Here is a 25,358-nt window from a genome sequence, read left to right as displayed (position 1 = left end):
GACTGAGATTCAAGGCGTGACTCAAATCACGGGATAAAAACAGCGGCTCGCTCGATGTAAACAGCGTCAGCTGATCAGCCCACAAAATGTAATCTACACCAGACTGGCCAACTGCAGTGCTGCAGTTATTCAACTACAGTGTGTCGTGTAAATATATACTGTAGCCCCCGGCCAGGTTGTTTTCAGCTGCTCTGAAGAAGGTTTTTTTTATTTTAGACCAGGCAGGAGTCCCTTTGGGAGTATGTGTATGTGAGTGTTTAATTTGGTGAGGAATAGTGCTCGCTGCAATCTTATTCAGTTACGAAGAGAAACACTGCATGACTCTGACTGATTAATTACATGTACAGAAAAGAAAAAGCGTTATTTGAGAGCAAACATGTCAAAAACAACATAAAGATGAATGTGATTTGTGATCAGCATGAGGAAACAGAATCAACTGGAAACTGATTTTGACCTAAGAAATATTTGAATGGAATGGAAGTATGTGTACTGACAAAGACATATCGTATTTCAAATATCTTTTTAACTGATATTTCAAGATTCATTCACTTTTGTTCCGATTAACAGTTCTTAATCTTAACTTTTCTTGTATATATTATCCAGTATTTTACTTAAATAAGTGACGATGAGGCTGAGTAAGTGACTCTAAATCAGTTGCACGGCGTAACTGCAGCATTTAAGACTTAAGATGACACTAATTGCTTTTTAACAACATGTTTTGGCTTCTTTTTTTTTTTTTTTTTTTCTTCCTGTGGCAGAACTATACAGAATGGTTTTCATGGTGTGAAAGTAGGTCTTTCTGTGTCTTGGGGCAAAGGGATAATTGGTATAGTCTCTCAGGCGTTGCTCTGTTGTAGACTTCAGATCCTACAGAGAGCATCTGTGCCGAGTCAGCCCTAATTCTTCCAGAGGTGGCAGACTAATCTCCCAAGTGCCTTCCTCTCTGTCATTGGTCCAAGCATCTGTCATTCATGCCCTACCTTTCCAAATATCCTTTGGATGTAGCTTCCCAGCCAATTTCTTTGATTCACAAGACTTTGTCTGATTAAGAGATAATACTGCTTATACCTAAGAGTTATGTAACATAAGTTCTACTCATGTAAGGTTCAGGATAGCTTGTAGAAAGCTGTTGTATTAAGGGAGGAATATTCTGTCAGCCCGCTGTGAATAAGGCTGCTTGTCTTAGTTCCAAAAGACTTAACATTGTGGCGATAGAAGGTGTTCACCCAGCAGTGAGGATCCACTGGAGTTTAATTTGATCCTGGCTGACAGACTTCATCTAGTTAGCTAAGTGCTTTGCCATTAAGGCTCTGTTCTGTGTTTAATTCTGCTACAGGGCCGAGGATTATGGGTTTAGAGTCCAGGTTATGTTCTGCTTGATGTACATTAAATGTCGACCATCTTGTGCGCCACATTGGGAACGATGTGTGATCGTCGCAGTGAAATTAAAGGCTGTGTCTGACCTCCCCTGTGTTCTTCATCTGCAGATCTACAGTGAGAAGAAGAGCCAGTTTGAAATCAAGAGAAATAATCCCAAGGACTTGGTGGAGAGGGTGGCAAGGGACATCTCCAAACTGCTCAACAGTAAGAGGAAGGCTCTGGAGGTAAGTGGGTGGGGCTTCATATAACTTGTTTACAAACACGCTCTGCACGTCATTTAATTAGATTTTCTTTGAACTATTTAAACTTTTATTTACACTGAATTGTACTGAACTCCATTTCCATGTGGACAAACAATTTGATAAGGCGTGTTCTCAACTGTATTCCTCTTTAAACTTGAACTAATTCTTCTTTATTGTTGGAATAAAACTTTATATATCCATTCATTTATTCTTTGCACAGCACTAAAGAGTTTTGCTGGAATTGGTTCCGGCCCTGTGCAATCCCCAAAAGGATAAACGGTGGCGATAATGAATGGATAAACTTTTGCATTTGTTGAATACTGGCATGAATTTTTATTTTCAGCATTATTTTGTGTCGTCTGTGAGAAGAGGCATTATCTCAGACGTTATCATTGCGATGTTATGCATTTGGCATTGTAATTATTTCCACTGTTATGCTCAGACAGCCCTGTGATTAGTTAAAAATTTGTTTTGCTCTCACAGCGAGGAGCATCTCGAGACAAAGAGGGGAGGGGGGAGGGGAGTGGGGGCGGGGGAGACGCACAGATGAGTGTAGTGACACGGAGGGAAATTAGATCAGTAAAATACGCGATCATTTATGATCATTCTGGAAAAATCCATTTTAAAATCTTGCGTCTCCTGTGCAGTAGTCTGTTCAAACACAGGTTTTTTATTTTATTTTTGTTACACAACATGTTGAATAGTTGTAATTCCTAAATTACCAGCTAAGAATTAGTACTTTAAACCTTAATTTGTCCTTGTTTTACCCCACAATGGCCGCACACATCAACACTGATTCTTTTTAATCACTGCGGTTTTCTTCATCTTCTTCTATTATTACTCAGGCATAATTCATTCCGTTTACCCCCTTAAGGCCCTGATATACTTCCGTGCACAAAGTACTACTCATGCGTCAGGGTCCTGTAGTATCTGACGTCAGCATCGGGTGGCAGTACAAGTCTGGACGCAGGGAATAGGACGCATTCCTATTCATAGAAGAAGAGAATGATGCTACAGCTCCCGCAGACAGCCAGTTTGGGGGTTGCCAGGTTTAGGCTATCCTTGGCAACTACTTCTTCTGTTGTTAAAATGTGTTTTTCTGCTTGGTGAGCATGGCTTAAAGGAATACTTAACCCGATTAGCATTTAGTGACACTTGGTCCTGTTAGCGTAGCTGTTAGCAAAGATGGCGGACACTGTTTACATTCTGGGAATGAGGTCCCGTCCCCCCTACGAGTGGGTCTAAAAAGTGCAGAATTAGCATTGCAGTTTCAAGCCTCGGACCAAGTGTCACTGGTGGGCATGGAACAAAGAAAAGAATAAGGTATTTCTTGACTCAGGGGAAACTGAGATTGGGAAATACTAGCCCTATTCTAGTAATACAAAGCTAAATGCAAATCGGTGAAGTATTCCTTTAATCTGTGCATGCACTGTCCGCGTGCACCCAACATGCGCTCTGCGTGCAGTTCCCGTCATGCACACGGTGCTCGTTGGTTCGCGGAACTATACCAGGGCCTTCACCCTAACCTTGATCGTCTTAAACTAAAGCCCCAACACTTTCCTAACCTGTAACTCTAACCCTAAAACGTAGACTTAGAGCTGGACACCACAGACTCACGTGCACACACACTGAAAATGGAAAAGCTCTTTCAAACACTGAGCCTTCCGTTTATGCGCGTGTGTGTGTGTGTGTAAGAGATTTGATAAGAACGTGGATGTGATATGATTTGAGTGTCATCCATGTGGCACCTCCTTTAGGAGCAGTGCTGTTTGAGGCACTGTCCACTTTTCTTCACCCTGTTTCTGTCCAGATATGGTCACTCAAGGCGAAAGAGTGGGCTTTTTTTTTTTGCTTTTTAAAAAAAAAAAACACAGCTGAAGACTTATAATGGGGCAGAAGTGTCTATCTTTCAAAAGCACAAGGTCTTGCGGGATGAGACAAATTCATTCCAAGGGAGAACTGAAGTTTCTCAAAGGCATGGTTAATTCTGCGGGTTTGGATCTTGAAAGAGAAGAAGGTGTTCTGTGCGTCTCCTGTGGTCATGTGTAGGATTGGATTTGGAAGAGCAGAGCAATGATCCTCCAATCCTCTTTTATTTATTTTTTTCAGTTTTTACTGCACCCCCCCATCAGCACTTCCACTTCTTTGAACACACACACACACACACACACACACACACACACACACCCTAACCGCCCCACCTTATCCCCCACAGGCGACATTGTCACCTCACATCCTGTCTGGGAGATTCACTCAGGAGGGAGGAAATGAGGTGAAAAAAGAGAGAGGCTGGAATGAGAATGTCTCCCTGGGGCATGGAAAAATCAAGAAAATTATGTTCAGAAATTCATAGATTTAAAAATGAGCAGCAAGCAGGAGGCGAATGAGAGATGGAGCGAGAGTGTGTGTGTGTGTGTGTGTGTGTGGTTACACAGAGGTAGAGAAAGAGATTTTGGGGTAAAAATCAAAGACAAGAAAGTCAAAGAATAAATCTGCATAAAGGACCAAGCAATGTGAAGTTACTGTATGTTTAAAAATACAAACCTTCACAAAGAAGAATGCAACAGGTTAATACATTTCGTTTTGCGCGGTAATTATTATTTTTTTCCTCCCGCGAGAACAAAAAAAATTCAAGACTGTAAGTGCAGAAATTCGTGTGGACTTATTATTTATACACGGAGGAAAGTGAAAGCCGTGTCTTAATGCAGTCTGTAGATAAGACGGTCTGAAACTCTGCTCAGCGCTGTGTTGACGGCATTTCATATTCCAGGCTGTTTCTACCCCCTGTAATGGTTATTTAGTCGCATACGTTCCCTGCCACACATTTAAAAGTATGTGTGTGTGTGTGTGTGGATGGGAGTATTGTGTTTGCATTGCAGGAAGAAATTATTCATCCGCAACCTATTAAAATACTGCTCCAGGTGATTTGTTGCTTTGGATTTAGTTGCTTTAGCCTTAATTTCTGAATTAGCAACACATTTGGATGATTTAAATATTGTGTTTATTATGTGGTAAAAGACAAAAATGGAAAAAAACAAATGTGATAGTCAGGTGTGCATGAGAACCTGCCTTGACAATCAAGAAAGGATGAACATGATACAGACTCTGGTGTGCACCAGTTGGATGGAAAATGTCTTTTCCATCTTTGTGTGTCCTGAATTTGTGGAAATTATAATAGTCCACCTTTGCCAGTGCACTGTATGCCTGCATCTGAAAAGGTATGCAGGTCTAAATATCTAAAAAATATGATTTCTATTCGATCATACTTCACACATAAGCTGATTTATTCCCTCTCTCTCTCTCTCTCTCCAGTACTTATCTATTCCCTTCACTTTTTCACTTCATCTCTTCTACTGTGTGTTCTCCCTCTCTCTGCCTCTGGCTTCAGCAATCTTCTGAAACAATGGTCAAAGTCTCCAGTTGGTGCCAAAATTAAAATCTAACACAAACCCTGGTGGGCGACAGGCTTCCATTTCGCCACTGGACATTTTGACTAAAATCCTCCGGTTGAAATGTGACCCAGTGAAGCTTCTGCTAATGTATTACATTTATTTGAATGTATTGTATTTCTGTGTGAATTGAAGCAGACGCCCGGGAAACATCTGTCCTTGCATCGGCGAGCAGCCGAGTACCGTTTGTGGTTGTGAACTCCTGCACACTGCATGCACCGGTGTGTCTGTGTGTGTTTCTTTGTAGTTTGTGTTGAGCAACAGGCTCACACCTGAGCGAGTGTGTGTCTGACAGGCTTTGTAACCAAGAGCAGCCGGAGAGAACACAGCCCTCCATGTAACCTGTCATGTGTATAAAGCCAAAACGGGTTTGATGGACCTTTCAGACTGATGCGAGCCCTTAGCCCTTTTATACGTGCTCCTCTTTGTGATGCTCCATATGATTACCACGGGAAAAAACTGGGATCAGTTGGGTCCCTCAGAACTGGCTGGGGCTGCACAACGTCCTGCTCGCTGTCAGTCAGAGCCAGAGTTGAGCTGTCAGTCAGACTGCTGCTTGGATTTTCTAGCCTCGGGGTGGGAGAAAGGATAAGGCCAGGAACTACAGACAGAGATCATGTTTCTTTCCCATCAGCGGCTGCACAACAAAAACTACCATTGTCGACGCTCTTAGGTTATGATTTCACACAAACTCGTTGAATGGAGGGGGGACTAATCCAATTACACAGATCTCAATACTAGTCCAATACTACTTACAGGCTGAAGGGATGACTGCCTCTGGGCTGCTCTGGGCTTGATGGATACACACCCAGCGCTCTACTGGGATGGATTCTGAGATGGTTGCAGGGTGAGACCATGGTGATGAAGGAAGTGTCCTGACAGTTATTCAGGTCACTGTAGCAGCAGATAAAATATGGCTGGGTCAATTTCCATTGTGTACATAAGCTATAGTTATATAATAGTTCTATTATTACTTATATGTAACAAATGAACAACCATTACAATTGACAAAAGAAACAGAATACTTATTTTTACTCTGCATATCTAAATTAAAAACCTGACTCCATAACCAATGACACAGCTAGAGCTGTAATCTACACTTACGTGAAAGACACAATCTTCAGTTTATTTAAATTTTGCAATAAACAACAAGGCTCCTGTTTGTCCTATAGTTAAAACCATCCATTGTGTCAAATATGAGTGAGTTAAAATGTTTCATTAACACAATGTAAAACGTAATTCTTGAGCCAGGAAACACAAAATATCCATTTGTCTTTGAAATTCAGAGGTAAATTGCAAATGTATAGTGTTCCAGTTGAAAGGGAGCAGCACATTTGTCTCTTTAAAATGAACAAAAAGAGTCTCGGCCTTACTGAGTCTTACTGTACCGTGAGGTAATACTTGTACTGTGATTTGGCTCCATGCAAATAAATGAATGGATTTGATTTGACAGACAGTAAATGAATAACATACAGTACAACTAATCAGTTATTAACCCATTTGTAATTTGATTACCAGTCATTTTGATCATCTCTTTTGAGAGAGGTTTGTTTTGAATCACATTATAACATGAACATTTCGGGTTTATTTGCTCGGCGATCACAATAAACTGAACATCTTTAATAATAATAATTAAAAAAAAAGCTCATCTAATCTATTTATACAGAAACAAAGTTGAGTTGCAACCTTTTGTAAACCAATCATCTCATCTTTTTTTCTCATGAGATGGAATCCTGGTTTACACTGTAAATATTAAACTCTTACTGGTTATTTATTGCTTACTGTAAAGTCTACTTTATTTTATAATCTCAATAGTCAATCAAGAATCAAGAATTTTTTATTGTTTATTATAAGGACAGTGACTCCCGGCTTAAAGGTACACAATAAAATAACGAAAGACTTAAACACTTAAGTCATGTAAACATACATACATTACATAAGACATGTAAAAAAATGTAAAACACAACAAAATATAAAACTATATCTTCTTTGTTGTACCTTTACCTTTACTGTCTTTGCTGCTGTAACAACATAAATGTCCCAATGTACTGTAATCAAAGCTGTTTGTTGTTTTGATTGTGTGGCGCGTGAACTGAGGACGATGACAGTGGACAGTGGACAGTGGGTGGGGTCAATTCTTTGACAGATGATGGAGATGTGCTATGACTTTGCCGTCATGGTAAGCGGACTTGTCAAAGACTGCATTAGAGTTGAGACGGGAAAAGTGTGCTTGACAGAATGAATCAATCATATTCTCATTTCTCCTCCTGACCATGGAAACCAAGAGGACACCGCCGGGTCAGGGATGGGGAGTGGTGGGTTCGCTCCGAATCATCGGTTATCGCGTTACATCTCTTAATAATTCAGTAAGACACCGGCGATGGCTGCTGAACGGAGTGTGAGTGCACGTGTTGGCACAGGTGTGAACGTTTGGAGCTTTTTTTTCTTTAATGGTTAAACTTAACAACCTGTTCACACTGAGCTGATGGTGATTGTACAGATTTTTACACATGCAATTAGAGCTGACATTGAACACTTATCGCATGGTAGCAGCAGGTTATGGAGTCAGGCACCTGTTGGTTTTCAGTCCGAGAGCTTTATGTGACAGACAACACAGATACTTCTGCTTTACTCTGCATATCTGTAGGCCACACCGGCAGCTACGCAAAAAAACCCAGACTCCAGTGACACAGCGAGAGCTGTATCTACACTTGTGTGAGAGACACAATCTTCAGTTTATTTAGATGTAGCAGTCATTCCCAGTTGCGAATGGTATAATTGACAAGATAATGATGCTCTGACATGGCATTATTTCAACACAGAGTAACATTGTCTAATGACTGAACAACTATGAGGTCATTATAGGTCATATATTCAGGCTGTGTTATGTGTTGTTGAGTCAAAGTTATGATTCATTTTTTTATCGCATTTTCAGCAGTGCAAAAATTGTGTGCAAAAATTGTGCAAAAGTTACAAAATAGCCAAAGGTCTTTCTTTTCTTTTTGTTCATAAAAACGAACCTTGAACTGTGACGTATTTTCAAATTTAACAAATTCAACCCAATTTTTTTCATCAGATTGCCTATAGGTTGTGCTGAAAAATAGGATATAAGATATATATATAAGATACTCTATATTGCACGTTCTTATAACCTCTATACATACTGTAGGTTTTAACATAGTAATGGAAAGAAGCAGCCAAAATGCTCTGTGTTAAAGGTTCAATACATAACAGACAAACTGGAGAATTGGCATCTTTATTTTGTAACTGTAAAAAATCAATCATGACAGAAAGAAGGTGAAACGCCTCTTTTTCTTTATCAGGATTAGGAGCAGTGTTTACATATTTTAATAACTATCTGCATTTGCTCATTTTGAATGAAAAACCGTAGCTCAAACACATATTTGTTAATGGTGAAGTAAAAAGCATCAGCAGCAGCAGCAGCAGCAGCAACAACAACAACAGCGACGACAACTCAACAGTTTAATTATTGTTTCCGTTGTAACATTGGGAGCATAACCACCTCCTTATAGTTTGTAGTTGATGACTTGAGTCGTCGTGCCAGTGAGTCCTCAGACGCCTCGGTGACTTGGTTTAATTGAAAAGGCATGCGGCACAAATAACCAATTTATATCAGCTAAATTTATCCTTCAGTCTTTTAAAGGGCCACCAGCCCCAAAAGCAAGGCTTCCACCTATCGCACCACTGTGTAGCTGGTGTGTGTGTGTGTGTGTGTGAAGTCAGAGCTGTCACTCTCCATCGGCTCTCACTGAGTGAACCAGAGCCGGAGGATTATTCAAGTGAAGCTCTCCTTTGTCTGATTATGATCTGGTTATTGATTTCAATAAAGCTGCTGCTGATTGATTTAAGTCAGTTATGAAGTCTTATGCTGTGTTTTATGTTGCCTGCAGAGCAGTAAATCGATGCATTTTTCTTTTCTTCTAAATTACAATTTCTAATTCACTCGAAACACTCGAATTCTAAGTTTTTTTTGTTCATTTCCATCAGCAGCAGCTAGTGTGACAGCGGCTGGTGTGCCTGCAATAAATTACACCACTGGCAGCAAGTGATTATGTCTCTCCTGTTGGCGTGAAGTAATGACAAATGAAGGCGCCGTCTCCCACTTTCAGGAGGAGAGAGAATTCCCGACAACCCCACTCCCCTTACCTCTTATTCAGGAGCAACAGGAGATATATGAAAATATGTACAACAGCAACCATAAGCATTTATCCTGTTACTGCAATACCACTTCTGGGTGGATGAGTGTGCTTCCTTGTCAGGAACAAAAGTATCCACACCTACATACATGTCTCCTTTTCATCTGTACCATATTTCAACGCATTTCCACTTCTTCTCCTCTGCTCGTGTCATTTTTGAGCGAGGTTTTGAGGCTTTTAGTTCCGCTAATTTGCGACACTAGCGTTTTGAAGTGCTATATGAGCTGTGTTATTCTGTGGGTGGTCGCGGAGGGCGGGCAACAGTCCAAAAACACCAAAACATAAACAGTGTGTAGCCTGTAAATTAAACTGTATTTTCAGTGTAACCATTTTTATTTTAATCTCTGATGATATATTCTGGACATTTAAAAAAAAAAACACCTTTTATTGGTGTCAAACAGCACAGGTTCCCAAAAGCACAAGGCAACAAAAGATACAAAATTACAAAAAAAAAAGGTCAAAAGGCCACGAGTAAGGGGAAGAATTCTTACTTTACAGGAAGCAGACTCTGAAACGAGAGGTATTTCAAAATAAAACGGGAAACAGGACACAAGAATACATTGTAACGGGATCTTACATACACAACATTAAAATGATTTGAACCAGCATATACGAACATGCGTGCTATCATCACCTCCCAGTTTATTTTACTTCACAAACACTTCAATTTCAATAAAAATGTTGCATGATTACAATGCACATTTACTTTTTTTTTTTTTTTTGCCTGACTTTTTTTTCTTGTACCGGATTTTTTTTCTTGTACCGGATTTTTTATTTTTTTTGGATTCCTTTTTTTTTTTTTTTTTTTCTTGTGCTGGATTTTTTTTTTTTTTTGCCTGACTTTTTTTTTTCTTGTACCAGATTTTTTTTTTTTTTGGATTACTTTTTTTTTTTTTTTCTTGTGCCTGATTTTGTATTTTTTTGCCTGACTTTTTTTTTCTGACTTTATTTAATTTATTTTTTTTCCCGACTTTTTTTTTATTTTGGCTGTTTTTTTGTTTTTTTTTGCTGGCCCTAATACTCTTTCATACACACTAACTCTCCCTCCTCTAGTCCATCGTTTTCCTCATGCCGCTGGTTAACGCTCAACCTTGCTCTCATTGTAGCATAAAAACTTGATCCACCTACTTACCATTAACCTCCCCGAGGCACAGCCTGCCACTCAGTAATAGCGTTCGCCCCTCAGTATGGCTTGTGTTAATTTAGAAAGCTTAATGAATTACAAGGGCTTTATAATGAGTGTGTCTGAGCAGTGTGGGGAGGTCAGATGGTTTGTATAACTAATGAGCCCAGTCATCAGTCAGAGCTTTCACATGCTCAAGACACTTTGTGCATGCAGTTGTGGCCGCTATAACCACCACACAGTGTAACCACAGCCCTCCCACCACTGCAATCAAGTGGGGGGAAAAAAAAAACTAAATTAAAGAGGAGTCTTTAACAAAGTAATTTGGTTTTCCATTTCCTGTAGACCTTTGGAGATGCAGCTGTAACTCTCAGGTCCCATCGGGGAAGAACAGGCGAAGTAGGCCGAGCTCTACTTAGGTAAAAATAGAAGAGGAAACTTCAAAACTTGCAGTGTGCACTGATTGGCAAACACACATACAATGTCACGTTTTTGTCAACGTGCTTTGGAGAGCATTCGTTAGGCATTCAAGGCAATTTGGATATCATATTTTTTTACTATATTTATCACTTTAGATTAAGTGATTAATTGCTTGGTCCATGGAAAATCTTGATTGAACACTGAATTAATGATGTTCCCAAATGTCTTGTATTGTCCACAAACTTAATTATTCACCTTTCCTGATTATATGGAGCAAAGAAACAAGAACACATTTACATTCAGTCTTAATTATTTAAAAACAAACAAAGTATGTTGAAAATGAATTTAGTAATCTATTAATCCTTCCAGATAACCTATCAAACTGAGAGTAAACTGATTCTTGCACACGTTTTTCATTTGAAATGAGAGACGTCCACAACATCATCACTATTGTTATTGTAAAACCTTACTGCTCTTTTGTGAGCCTTTAATAAGACACTGTGGTGTCCTCAGTCTATGCTGATATTAATCATGTGTAATTAATCATCACGGTTTAGCTGACGTTAGCTCATCGGTGCTAAACACAAAGTGCAGCTAAAGAGTAATGGGAATGAGTTATGAGCTAAACTCTGAAGATCCTGACTTGATGATGCAAGGTTAACAAATGAAGTTGATAGATACAGTAAATAAGAACTTTAGAAGAAATGTATTTATTTAAATTTAAAAGTCTGTAAAGTCTGTGTGACAAAACAAGCAGGTAAACACATTAGGCAAGTAACATAATTTACACCAGTCATATCACCTTAATATTATTATTATTATTATTATTATCATTACACTTAATATTTCCATTAAAAGCAGGCATTAGTCCACAAGACCCCAGTATTACACAGAGGCCTACACTGTATTTATGAAGTAAGTTCAACAATTAAATATGATTCATTCTTATTTGGGACAACAAGGTTTCTGACAATCCATCAATCAGCTATTGACACATCTCTGTTTAGACCAGGCGTCTGGAAAAGTGTGACAGCATGCACCCCAACACAGAGGAAGCAAAATGGAACTCAGCCATAATTCATGTGATTATTTATACCTGTGGTTTTCCTCCTGTTACCTGTCAGGAATGAAAAAGTGAATGCGTTCGGTGAACAGAAATTCAAATATTTATGTCCTGCGACAAAATTTGACACATATTGACATTGTCGCTGTGGACAAAGATCATTTCTACATCATCGTCTGTTTTTGCTGTGAACTGCACACACACACACACACACACAGAATAATAGACAAGAGCACGACGGGCAGTATGGCCTCTAATCTAATAGTGCGGGGGCCAAAATAAGGAGCAGGATATTCTGCAATGCAGACGTCGCTCGCGCTTTCCAGTGTGACCTGGGCGATAGAGATGGAAATCATTCACATATGCACGCCCTGCAGTACACACTGTAACACAGACAGGGATGCACGCGCACATATGCTTACACACACACACACACACAAAATCATATATCCCCTCCCATAATCTCCGCCCCAATCCCCAATCCCCTGGCTCCTGTCAGTCAGATCTATGAACTTCCATTAGCAACCATCTGTTACAACCTGCAGCAAAATTATCACACACACACACACACACAATTACCTCGTGCAACACACTGTGTAAGACCAGCTAACTTCTCCTATAAGATTGCAGACATTTTGGCGAAGCATCGTTTAACCTTCAGAGGAGAAGTCACCCGTACACACCTGCGATAGCATCACTGCACTGCTGCCCACTGTAGATGCGTCAGAAGGTCAGCATCACTGGCACACACACACACACACACACACACACACACACTAACAAACAGAGTGGGAGGTCAAAATACACACGCACATACAGCGTTGTGTTGTGCTGTAAAAGCAGAGTGTTGATATCTGTTTATACTATTGGGTCATTCTATCACTCCCACTGATAAAGGTCACAACATCCCACCCACTGCTCCTTGGCAGTGTTTCACATTAGACAAAATGTCAGAACCTGATCTGCTTCACAGCGGTACGCTGCCTCTGGCGTTTTGCCTCACGTCTTCAATGCACACATTTATTCTAGCTCTGAATGTACAATTCTCAGCTCCATTTGAATGTTCTGATTTCTCCCCCCCCCACCCCCACCACCCTCAACAAATGTCAGCGTACAGCAGAAGATTTGTATTCTTTGCCATGTTCCTGCCTGACGCAAAATAATTCATTTGAGTGACAATATGGCTTCCAGGCAGGAAGTGTGCGTGTGTGTGTGTGTGTGTGTGTGTGTGTGTTGGGGGGTATCTAATTATCCAACTTGTTCTTGAAAGGACAAAACGCTCTCTGTGTTTAAGCAACTCGTTCACGTGGCAATAGCATCTGCTTCACTCCTTCATTTCCCTGTCAGCGAGAGACAAATGAATAGAAATGACTGCTTTGTGCTTTTATGCAGCACTCTCTCCAAGCTGCATAAAACATATATTTCTAGTCTCCTATTTTGCGATTTTGTATCTGCAGAGAGGGGAGCGAAACGCGGCGACGGAGACCCTCCAATCACTTATTGCCGTTCTGAAACGCAGACTTTTTCAGAATTCCAATTGCGAGGCAGTGCTCTTGTCTCTCTTTGTTGTTTTCTTCCACAGAGGGCACAACTGAAAGATCGCCTTTATGGAAGGGGCTTTTGAAAAGCGCCACGGGAATCCAACGGGAAATAAATCATACACATTTGTGTGGTAAAACAAAATGAAATAAGCGCCGTCAGAGGTAAACTGGCACAATTTGGATGTTTGCATCTGCTAAGTTAGACCTTTCTGAAGAATGTACTTTATTATCAGTGTTAGTATTGTATCCTTCCAGGAGTTTTATTATTACTGATCTAAATCGGTCAAAATCCCCCCGGCGTACACCCTGTCACATCACTCTGCCTCCACCCCCTCTCTATCCCAGTGTTTTTACCACTGCTCACACTTATCAGCATCATCATCTTGGACGCCATATAACAAAATGGTTCCCATGGGAGCGAGTTGTCTCTGACACCACAGAAACTCATTCACTCTCAATCAATCCAGTACTTAATGTTTCTTCTTTGTAAAAAAAAAACAAAACATGATCGCGAGTCAAATAGGTGTCGGTGGTGGCGTACAGTAAGTGCTCCCCCATCTCTGACTGCTGGGCTGATATCCATAGCCTGGCTCTGACCCAGAGAAAGCTGCGCTTTAATTCCAGTGTGATTGAGAGAGGGGGTTCTGCTTGAGTAAATCCCCCACTATTTCATCCCCCTGTGGAATGGACAAGACAAATAATGGGCTTGTGTCCTGAAAAGGAGTTGTTACTTCCTGACGGACAGAGGCTGTGTGGGTCTCTTAGGTAACTCCATACACACAAACACACACCATTCACGCGCTAACCCCAGCTTTATGTGAATCTTAATAAAGTTATTTTGTGTTTACTGCAGAGCACACTAAGATCTGAGTTGATGTTTTTTATGCATTTCATTAATTATGCACACGAGAAACCAGGTGAGAAGGATGAGGGTATAAAAATGTAAACGATACCCTTTTGTCCTGTAACCTATAGCAACAAAACAAGTTAACATTTCACAGCTGTTGTCAGTTAGAAACACTCCGGATTATTACAGTTTACAGATAAAATTAAAATGCGTTTTTTAAGTATAAAAATATGTTATTTAAATTAAATTGCATATCTGGTAGTATATGTGTGTATATATATATATATATATATATATATATATATATATATATATATATATATATATATATATATACATATATATGTGTATATATATATATATACAGTATATATACAGAATGTTGCATATAGTAAATTAGTAAAAACTATTATTTCGCCAACAGAAGTCTATGTTTGTCATACCTTAATTAGATAAATTAGCTCTTCTTGTTGAAGAGTGATACTGCAGAATTAATGTTGAGAAAATGTCGATCTAAGCACAACATTAATACAAATACAACAATCAAAAGGCGCTAAATCTTACTTGAATAGCCAATACTAATTTGCCTCTGACCAGTGATGTTTGTGGAAAAAACAAAGAGTTATGAATAGATTGATTCTTTGCACAGCTAACAGAGCTGAAGCTCAACACATTACCGTGATCCAAGAGATCAACTTCACTGCACCGCCACTGTTTTTACAGAACAGCTCAATTTCACCAGGAGAGCAGTGTCTTATTATATGTGTGATGGAGAACGGCAAAGATCCCCTTGCCAGCAGGTGCCTTCACCCGCGCTGTTTTATAATTCCGCCGTGTACGACTGTTGGAAATGAAAAGTTTGACTTTATGCGAAAGACAAAAGGGGATGAGCTTGAAAGGATATGAGAGGTCATGCGGCATATTGCTCACAGGGAGAACGGCGTTAGTTTTCTTTCAGCCTGCTCTGCTGTTGACTCTGTTTAAAAATTCTCATCATGGTTAATGTACACAATCCCCACCACTCGTCTCCACAGAGAGAGGACACTCACGCAGAGAGGCCAAGGGAATCAGAGGTCGGCTTCCCTTTATTTTGCACTTCCATCAGAGCAAGCAGTTAATCTTTGCTCTGCCCCAGCTTATCTGGGTGTCTGCCACCCTGGCCCTGCCCAGGGAGAAAGGCATCACATGCTTCAGCCCTCTCTCCTCCTCTTTCCTCCCCTCGCCTTCCCCTGAGCTCAGTTCTCCTTGGCTGACTGGAGGAGGTGGCTGCAGATTGAATTATTCTCTCTTCCATTTCTTGCAAGTTTGCATTCATTTGCACTGTGCTGTCACTTCTCCTCTGTTGTGTTTGTTTCTTAAGTGGAAGCCATTCAGACTCTGTCTCGGCTTGTTGCATCAGCTCATATCACTTGTGGCATTGGCCTGAAATAATGTTTATAGAGGGGGGGGCTGTTTTATTTACCTACTAAATAAAACAGTAGGTTTTTATTGGGGTTAGTGTGCATTTGCAAAGGTAAGGCTCTGTCGTACACATGTGTGTGTGAGGAGACTTTTAAATTCATCTTTTTATGAAAAACTACAGATTATTCCGTACTCTGACTAAATCTGTTGATTATTATCTCCACCATTGAGGTTGTCGTCACCCATGTCTGTTCATTTGTCAGCAGGATTATGCAAAAAGCACTAAACCAATTTGCACCGAGCATGTTGGAGGGATAAGGCATGGGCCAGGGAAGAAGCCATTAAACTTTGAGGGAGGATCTGGATCATTCAATATGAATTGAACATTTTCTCTCTGAAGTCTCGTGTTTGTTGTTTGACTCAATTTTTTTTTCTTCACATTTTTAATAGTTAAGTGTTTGAGCATTTGAGTCGATCCATTTCCCATGAGCACATCTTCAAATGTCTACGTCTGTCATGGGGGTCGACAACTTTTAAAAGATTCTTTTCACATTGATATAAAACAGGAAGGAGCAGCCAATTCTAATCATCAAGATTTTATTTTATTATTTATGTTGTTTTTATTAGATGTTTAATAGTTCAGTCACAGTGACCTTATGAAGGAACTCTGACCAGTGTATCCTGACAGGGAATCATTATGAATACAAAGAAAGTTACTTTATGCACTTGACTTTTGGATTTATTTGATTATTTCAAGTCAATAGTATAATAGATATAAGTCTAAGGTATATTAAGTATATTAATGTTGGGGCTACAGCATTAAAATAAGTCTGAAATGATACATTCGGAGAGATTCTGTGACACGAAGAAGCAGCAGGATTATTTCTCACCGTCTCTGAGCAGCTGTAGCTTCATTTATTTATTTATTTCACTTTCTTTTCCCCAAAAGTCACATTATATTTCAGTTTTTGTTTGCTTCTGTTGGAGTTTGAGTTGATTCCCAGTCGAGCAAGCACTACTATAAAATCTCAAACTCCGACGGGACCCTATAAAGTTATCTCTCCAGTCTTATCGGGGCATGTTTTGAGTTCACCTGCCTCTCCTTTGCATGTCGTTGCCCCTCCCCTGCCTCCCCTGCCTCCCCTGCCTCCGCTGTCTCTTCCGCATGCGTGATTTTTGCCCACTGTCTTGTGCTCTGACAGCCTGTCATAACTCTGTCAGCCTCTCACAGCCCGTCATAACATAATGACCCTACACTTTTCATGATTGGCAGGTATTTTTCCTTACAGGCCAATGAAATGGGCGCGTGGAGATATGGTGTGATGCCCAGTTACCTTGTTTCTCTGCTGAATGACAGTCGGCTTTTCCAAACGACTTAAAGAGAGGGCCTGCGTGTTTGTTTATCACCCACTTAATTCATCCTAAAAAAAACTAATGCAGCAGCTGTCGTCTGTATAGCTTTAGTGCATTTGACGCAATGACCACGGGGATGGGACACCGTCTCTCTCTCTCTCTGCCCGGTGAGTGACAGGAGGAAGGTGTAGGGATGGCAAAAGAAGGGAAGGGAAGATAGGAGCTCGCCCGGAGGCAGCAGTGCAGCGATGAAGTACCAAAGGGGGGAGTTAATGCGTCAGCAGGACTGTTGAGGAGAATCTCAAATATTGACCTTGGAAAACTACCGCTATGACAATAATTATCTGACGCGGTCGGTCCCCCTTCTCTTTCTTTCTTTCTCTCTCTCCGCTCTACTTCCTTGTGTGTTTTACTCATTCTCTCTCTCTCTCTCTCTCTCTCTGCTTCCTGATGCCTCCCCCTTTTTCATGTGCGTGTCCTTTGCTCTTGTAATCTAAGTGACCTATGATAAAAGCAACCTATCTCCTTTTTCTCCTCTATGATACACATTAATCCCCATCATTGATTACAAACTTACAAGCTTAGGCTCAGCTTATCACAATAAATGGAACAGTTCAGAGACTCAAACGGCGGGAAACGCGGCAGCCTGGGCTTCATATAATAACAGTCTTTACTGAAACCTATAAGCAGATCATTCACAAGTAGGTTTTTCAAACGGGGCAAAGTGGCCATTCTCCTGGTGCATACTCTCTATTTTAGGACGGCCACTTATGACTCACCTCGCCTTACCTCAGCACGGCACGGCACGGTTAAGTTGCATGTACCTGGTACTTTTGTTAGTACCTGCTATGGCGAGGACTGTGCGTGACGTCGCCAGACTGCCGGCCACTGATTGGTCAGATAGCCGTTACAGGAAGAGACGTCCGATACAAGAATCAGGCCGAACTGTAGATCAGTTAAAGGTGACATCGAATGCTGGTATAGCACATATATGTTAGTTATGGAGGTCTACTTACATATATTAACTTGTTTTCATGGTTAAAAACCTCCTAGTCGCTGCGAACGAGCAGATCAAAATATCTCCTCACTGACGCTCTCGTCAGCCGCGCTGTTTCAGACCAAAACCACACCCCCAGAACGTGGACTGTGTTGTGATTGGCCAGCCAACGAGAGCTTTCCCACTGTCCTGTGATTGGCCAGGTACCTGGAAGTGACGTAATAGATAGGCCAGCTCTCAGATACACAGCTCCCCCTCTGGCACGGTGGATGCTCTGCATCTCAGCAGCTACAAAGAGAGTAGTTCTTCTTCTTCTGCGGTTGAATGTACGCAACCGGATGTGCCCGGACTAGTGCCCGCACCGGGAGGCGCTACGGTGGTGAGAGGAGTGGTGAGGTTTTCTGATGACATCATCAGCATAGGGAAGTGCCGATCCGCTTCGCAGAGCCCAGGAAAACAATACAACACTATTTTCTCAGCAGTGGCTGAACTGTTTGTTCTGAAACGTTAGGGTTTCATAAACGAGGTAATGACGCAGATACACACACAAACGCAGCGTTAATTGGAGCTTCCGGTCTATGTCGCCTTTAAAAAGACTTAACAATCCTAAAAACGTGGGTTAATCTCCAACAACTATCAGGGAAATGTCTAAAATCTCAACATTTTACAGAGGAGTCTGGTGTATTTAGTGACAGCACTGCTAATCCATGCGGCATCACAAGCCCTGCTGCTGTATTTCAGTGCAGTGACTGTGTCAGACGGAGTCTGTGCTCAGGTCATGGAGGAAGTACTGAACAAATAGTTTTAATGAACTGATTCTAATGATTCAGTTACACTGAAAACAACTGTCTTGTTTCTCTCCGCCCTCGTTGGGTAGGTACTTTTTTTGCATTGGAAAACCAACGTGTGCCGTGCCGTGGTGAGGTGAGGCGAGCTGAGACCATCGTGGAAAAGGGCCATTAGACCAGGTCCACACTACCAGAGCAGCAGAGCAGCAATACAGCCGTCACACGCTGCACATGCATGCAGTGTGGCCCAGGCGTTAATCTCAATGCTAATTTCCCGGGGATAATCTTTAATATGCTAATAAAAGGTAACACTCTGACAAATGACATGGAAAACATACAGGGGATGAATATGAGGAACACTGGGGGCAATTTGGTGCAGTTTTGATGAGTCGGGGTGATGAGGAGTGGGAAAGGCATGAGGAAGGGCAGGACGAGACACAGAAGCACTTTAGATTAAAGCAGGAAATAATTAATGAAACAGACAGGCCTCTAAAAAGGCTGCTAATGTTTTTACATCACACGCCCAATGCTCACGTATATGGTAATGACCCTTTTTTTTTTTTCTTGGATGGATTGTATTGTATTTCTCCTCAGTCTGTTTGGAAACTCACTGCATTTCCACTTCAGACGACTCAGGGATTCTGCTTCTTAAAGGCGGCCAAGGCAAAGTGTGCTCGCCGGGGGTGGAGGAGTACATCTATTCATTTATATTGGTGGTAATGGCAGACTATTTAAAGGTCAATTAATTGCTGGGGGGCCAAAGGCACAGTGGCAGTTAATGCTGTCACAATGCTAAGAAGTAATTTAATGACTTGATGGAACGTGCCCGTGAATGGCATTCCTTTTTTGTCTCAGTGGCCGCCTCCGAAAGTGCTTAACAAAAGACTGTCGCACAGCGGACGATATTTTTTTGATACTGCAAAGCACCATGGGGGAGCAGGTAGTCGTCTGGGTTTGGTCTGTAGTGCAGTTTTTTGATGATGTATCCACTGATTATCACTTTCCTTTGACTGTATGATATAATTCCTGGAACCAGCTTGACATTAGTGTGCCAATCTCCATTCTTGTGCACCTTTTTCACAGTCTTCCTCACGTAATCATCTTCCTCTGTGTGGCAGAGGGAGGGATGGAGGAAGAGAAGGCCTGAGATCAATGTTGAGCCTGCGCACACGCCGACCGGCAGCTGGTTGAATCGGAGTGATCGATCAGGCACAGAGCATTTACTGTGCCAGACTGCTGGGCCTTTGTGCATGGAGATTATTTCTAAATTATTACAGGAGGCAGATGCTTGTCAGAAGATGCTCTCTGTCAAGGTCATACTGCTTCAGTGCTGCCCGACTCTCTACTTTCTCTGCCACTGTCACACACTTTGATTTTCTTCATCTTGGTAAAAGTCATCTACTTTTATTCCTTTATTCTCTTTAGTCTTTTTCGTGAACCATTTTTGGTCGATATACATTTCCCGCACTAATGTTGTATTTCGTGTGACTGATGTCTGCCCCCCCCCCCCCCCCCCCCCCAACATCAAAGTGTGATGTCGGTGACATAAAAGGCATATAGTGTACGCTGAATAAGTAAAAATGCCATAGACACACAGACAGACTGGGTTACACGGTATAATCTTTGACCGGTGTTGTTCTATATTGACACTGAATGTATCAGCAGGCTGTTTGAGGCTTTCTCAAAATGACTTTGTTTTTCCCTGAACAATCCAAAATTGGCCATTTTCATTCTCGGGCCTTTAACAACACACAGTTCCCTGTGTGTTGTTAAAAATAGATGCATGTCAGAGGCTTGTGTGCATGTGGGAATGAATGAATGAATGAGCCGGTGCGTGTGTTTAAAATTGATCAAGATTGTGTGTTTTTATTCTCTTTAGGTCGACTCCACTTTTTTATTCATTTATCATCAGCGTGATATATTACAGCCGCTCTCGTACAATTTTCCAAACAAATAAAAGAAGAAAAAAAAATCTCTGTTCTCTCTCAAAAGAAACGTGTTGGCAGTGCCAACATCTGACCCTTTATGTTTTATCCATAGTTAATGTGGAACATGATTTTAATGCCTGTCCAGTTAGCCTCGACTCACAGTAATTACTGCATGAATTAAATGTTTTTGCTTCATACTTCAGGCACCACATTCAGTAATGTATAATTAATCTGGACATGATTTGAATGGTTCTGTACTTGTTTAGCACAATCTAATCCTAACGATTTTTATGGCCCACGAAAGAAGGCATGAATGTTGGATGAATACAAACCTGGGTGCTACAGTGCATGCTTTAATAGGTGACTTGTGCACTTGTGTACTTTGAATTGTTGTCTTTTTCCTCTTTGGACCTAATTCCCACACCGTTAAATGGTAACATTGAGTTTCTCTTGTTAACGATCACATGCTCGTCATCAGTCAGCTGGGTCGTGCTTTTGGGGATTTCCAACCCATGCGCAGCCTGACTCTTGTGATGACAGGACTAACAACATGCTGTGTGCACCAAGCTGTTGTATATTTGTTGTTCTTTGTTGTGTTAACCAAACAGGAAATGGAAGCGACTGTAGATACTATACTAGCATGGGAGTTGTTTCGAGGTTGATGCCAAAGGCGTCAAGGACGACCATATTTTAGGAATACATTTATTTTCTCATTCTCCTCTGACAGACTGCCCGATTCTTACTCTGCATGCATCTCCTGTATGTATCAGTCATTTTTTATACAACCTGTGATTTATTTATTTAACCTTTATTTGCTCGGGCGATTCCCATTGATAGGAATCTCATTTTACAGAGAGACCTGATAAACACAGCGGCTCCTGAGCGTGGTGCTCGGTGCAGGTGGCTCTTGGATGGCACTTTAGACTCCAGATGATATTACAAATAAAATCACACAGACAAAGCCACTTGAGTATGTCGGCTGAGACATTTCAGACTCCATCCATATCTGACAGAGATGAAAACAAAGCTCCGGGATTATTTCCTTAGACGGGGCGGAGAGGGAACAAATTAACATATGAAAAAGGATTGAGTGTATCGTAAGTCAGAATGGGCTGTAGGCACAGTTTCAAGACCATTATACCATTAGACCTTTTGTCATATTTTAAAAATAAATATCTTTTTATTACCACCAATCACAGCACTTTCATCAGTTCTATCTCTGTTGTATCGCAAACAGACAAGGTAGCAAACGAGGTGCTCTTCATGACAAGGACCTTCAAAATATGACATAATATCCTTCCAAATTTCACCTCACTGCACGTGTTCATCGATTTATTAAAGATAGTTTTGATATTAGTCTGCCAATAGAAATATTACATTCAGAATGTATTTAAAAATGGGTAAACCTGAGTATTCCGTGGGGCCGACATTAGTTAGATAAATGAACATTTAGGAAATGACACTTTTCAAATGCTGCTAATGTTACACACGCTGTGTTACATTACTCACGTAGTGAAAATGGGTCGCAGCAAAAACACTGATGTTTGTGCACGCTGCGATTACAAATACCCCGTCTTTGCATGGTTTTGTGTTGCTCCATAAATGTCAGGGCATTTAGATCCGTTTCTCTATCGTTAAAACGATCTCAGGAGAGTCAGTCAGTGTGGTGAGAGGAGAGGAAGGAGAAGAAGAAGAAGAAGAAGAAGAACAGAGAAATGTAGGAGAGATGAAGTCTGGATGGAGAGAGAGAGAGAGAGAGAGAGTGGGTGACGAGAAGAAGGGAAATGAGAGGGATTAATTGTTCACCCAAGAGAGGGAGATAGCATCAGATGTTTAAAAGCTACCACAACTAAGCCTGTCATTTCTTAGGCTGGAATAATGAAAATGGAGGAACGATATCTCTTGGAGAACTGGAAACCAAGCAAAGCTGCACGCCTGTAACCAACACGCTCAACATATAAAGACTGTGGTGTACTGTACTTCTCGTAGTGTGGTTACTGTGATGACGACTTAAAGAAAAGTGCTCTATTACATTCCTTAATTGTTGTTATTGCATTTATATTGTTCTATTTTTACTGTACGATATTTGAATATGTGATTTTGACGAGTTAGAATATTTTACACCGCTCCTGACAAGCGTTCCACATGGCTTTAGATTGATTTCCCATCTTTTTTTATTATTATTTCCATTAAAGTTTGAAAAGCAGCTTACAGGGTCTATTCTTTGTGTTGATTGCTTTCCTTTATTTTGCATTTTGCCGTCATTATTGTGAAAATGCGCGGCCTTGGGGTCAGTGCGGCGTGTCGCTGCACAGTAGACTTGCGAACAACAGTAAATAACCATCAAGACGGGGTCACGCTGTGCGTCGTAACATTGCTGGCTATCGGCTGATTTCCCCCATTTGTAGATGAAGTAGCATGAGGATAAATGTGAATGTGAGAAAACAGGGATGAATTATCGCGAGCGAGTTGAAACAGGAATGAATTAGAGAGTGTAAACCTTTGCCGTGGCCACAGTATCATTACACTCCTCTACCTACATGTGGTAACATGTGTTTTAAAGCATTACATCCACAGAAAAAGTAACATATAGGATTGTCAGCGAGTAGAAAATGGACTGAAACATTCAGAACTATCTATGTGGCCCTTTAAACCTCAGAAGAGTCCGTCCCTGATGTTCTCTGCAGGGGGGCCAGCTCTCTGCCCCACTTCTGCGCCCTATCAAAGTGGCTCTCTTCCTTTGTGACCAACACCTGCTGTTCTCTCCATCATGTCTTCCGTCCTTTGGTCCCACAGCACTCTCCTATCCTCCCCTGTCATAAATGTCACAGACATTCAGTTGCCGGTGTTGCTCTAGGCTTTAAATTTAATTTGGTTTCAATCTGCTGTAATTGCTTGGAGAGAGACGGCCGTGTCTGCTGCATCCTCTCCTCTGTCTGTGCTGGAAACCGGGATAGTGCATGAACGCGTGTGTGTGTGTGTGTGTGTGTGTGTGTGTGTGTGTGCTGAAGGTGTGCACACGTGTGTAAATCCCAAACAAATGCCTGGCTACACACTGTCATCGATACACTTTGTCAAACACCAGCTGCTGTCACTGGACTCTCTGGCACTTTGACAAGGCTTTTGTCAGACGGCCAACACTTTCCCTTTTGTAGCAGAAAATGTGGAGACGAGGCAGCGAGGTAAATCTGCGAGACCTAACCGAATATCTTTCGGGGAAAGTACATGGTGACATTTTGAATAATAACCCCTGTTATAAGCCCTTAGTGTGTGACACTTCTCATTATTGTATTTGCAATCTAAAGTAAGAGGGTGCATAATTGAGGTAAGGGGCGGAAACTGACAGCAGAAATGGACTGTTTGACCTTGAAAGTGGCGCGACGAGGCGAGGGGAGAAGGAGGAGTGCTGAGCTGATCGACTGAGATAATATGCTTTAGCTCCACGTTTCAAAATCTGCCGCCTCTCCTTTTTGTGTTTCGTCGTCTTTTTACCGTTTGTTAGCGTGCCGATTTCTTTACTTATGTGCTGTGTTTTTGACATGAGTAGAAGTTTGTCCTTAACCTCGTCACAAATGCACGTACACATCCGCTCTCAGTCTTGTTATGTTAGGATGTGTCACAGCAAGCGCTCGTGTATCACTCTCACCTCCGATCAAGGAGACATTTGTCCTGCATCTTGATGCCGCTCCGCCGCACCACCACCCCCCCGCTCAGCATGCTGCGTCGGCGGGAAGGAACATGCAGGTCACACGGGCAATCACACACACCTGTTAACAAATGTACAGACTAAAAAGAGCCGCCGTCGTCGCCGCCGCTGCGTCGTCGACGTCGTGTGCTCTGCTCCGCTCCTCTCCGGAGCAGTGTCACATGGCCTTCTTTTATTTGATGTTTATTTTTAGATATTGCTCGTTCCAGACAATGGGTTCACAATTTTCTCCGTCTCAGTCATCTGCGAGGCAGATGTCTTATGGGCTGCTGAATAAACAAGATGTCTGCATTTCTTTTTTGGTAAATGGCACCTTTAGGCTTTTCCCTCATTTAGTCTCCATTGTCTGGTTGATGGCAGCGGAGAAGGCCGGGCAGCAAGTCGGGCATGTCTGTGACGATCTGTCAAACAGTGGATGGTGAACCGTCACTGAACTAATCTTCGCCCCGTTGACACTGCTCCGCATGCACACCCTGAGCCCCTTGCCGGCCCCCGCATGTAGGACACTTGATTACATGTATGTGTTTGATCTCTGTGTTGTTTCAGTGCCGACCTTGTTTGTCCTCCAATTTTTTTAGTTATGGTGAGTGTTCATCGTCGTGGGTCGTGCATCCGTGTGCACGTGTAAGAGAACGATGTGATAGCGTTGGTCCCAGAGGAAGTTTAATTGAATTTGCAGTGGTAGTTGCTGCAGTAAATGAGAATGTTTAGTGCGACGTTATTTGGCCCCATTCTGTGCCATGATGAAACCTTCGTGTAGCTTTAAATGCTTTGTGGTTTAATGAGCAAAAAGCATTGTTTTGAAACAAGTTTCTCAAATGAAACATAAAAAAAAAAATCCCCCTGTTACAGTGGCAGTGAATGAATATTGTTTTTTATGGAGCTACTGGCAATCACTTAGAT

General features: G+C 41.5%; 1 protein-coding gene across 3 annotated transcripts in view; it reads left to right on the top strand.

Annotated features, from left to right (window-relative positions):
• Nucleotides 1-25,358, top strand: part of cacna2d2a (calcium channel, voltage-dependent, alpha 2/delta subunit 2a) — a 139,452-nt gene that overhangs the window by 35,933 nt on the left and 78,161 nt on the right. For all 3 annotated transcript variants that reach the window (XM_058630778.1, XM_058630777.1, XM_058630779.1), the window contains exon 3: nt 1,488-1,604. In XM_058630778.1, coding sequence (XP_058486761.1) covers nt 1,488-1,604 — 117 coding nt within the window. The remainder of the gene's footprint in view (nt 1-1,487; nt 1,605-25,358) is intronic.

The sequence above is a fragment of the Solea solea genome, chromosome 6 (assembly GCF_958295425.1).
Source record: "Solea solea chromosome 6, fSolSol10.1, whole genome shotgun sequence".
In the NCBI taxonomy this organism is placed as follows: domain Eukaryota; kingdom Metazoa; phylum Chordata; class Actinopteri; order Pleuronectiformes; family Soleidae; genus Solea; species Solea solea.
This window is presented reverse-complemented; position numbering and strand designations above follow the sequence as displayed.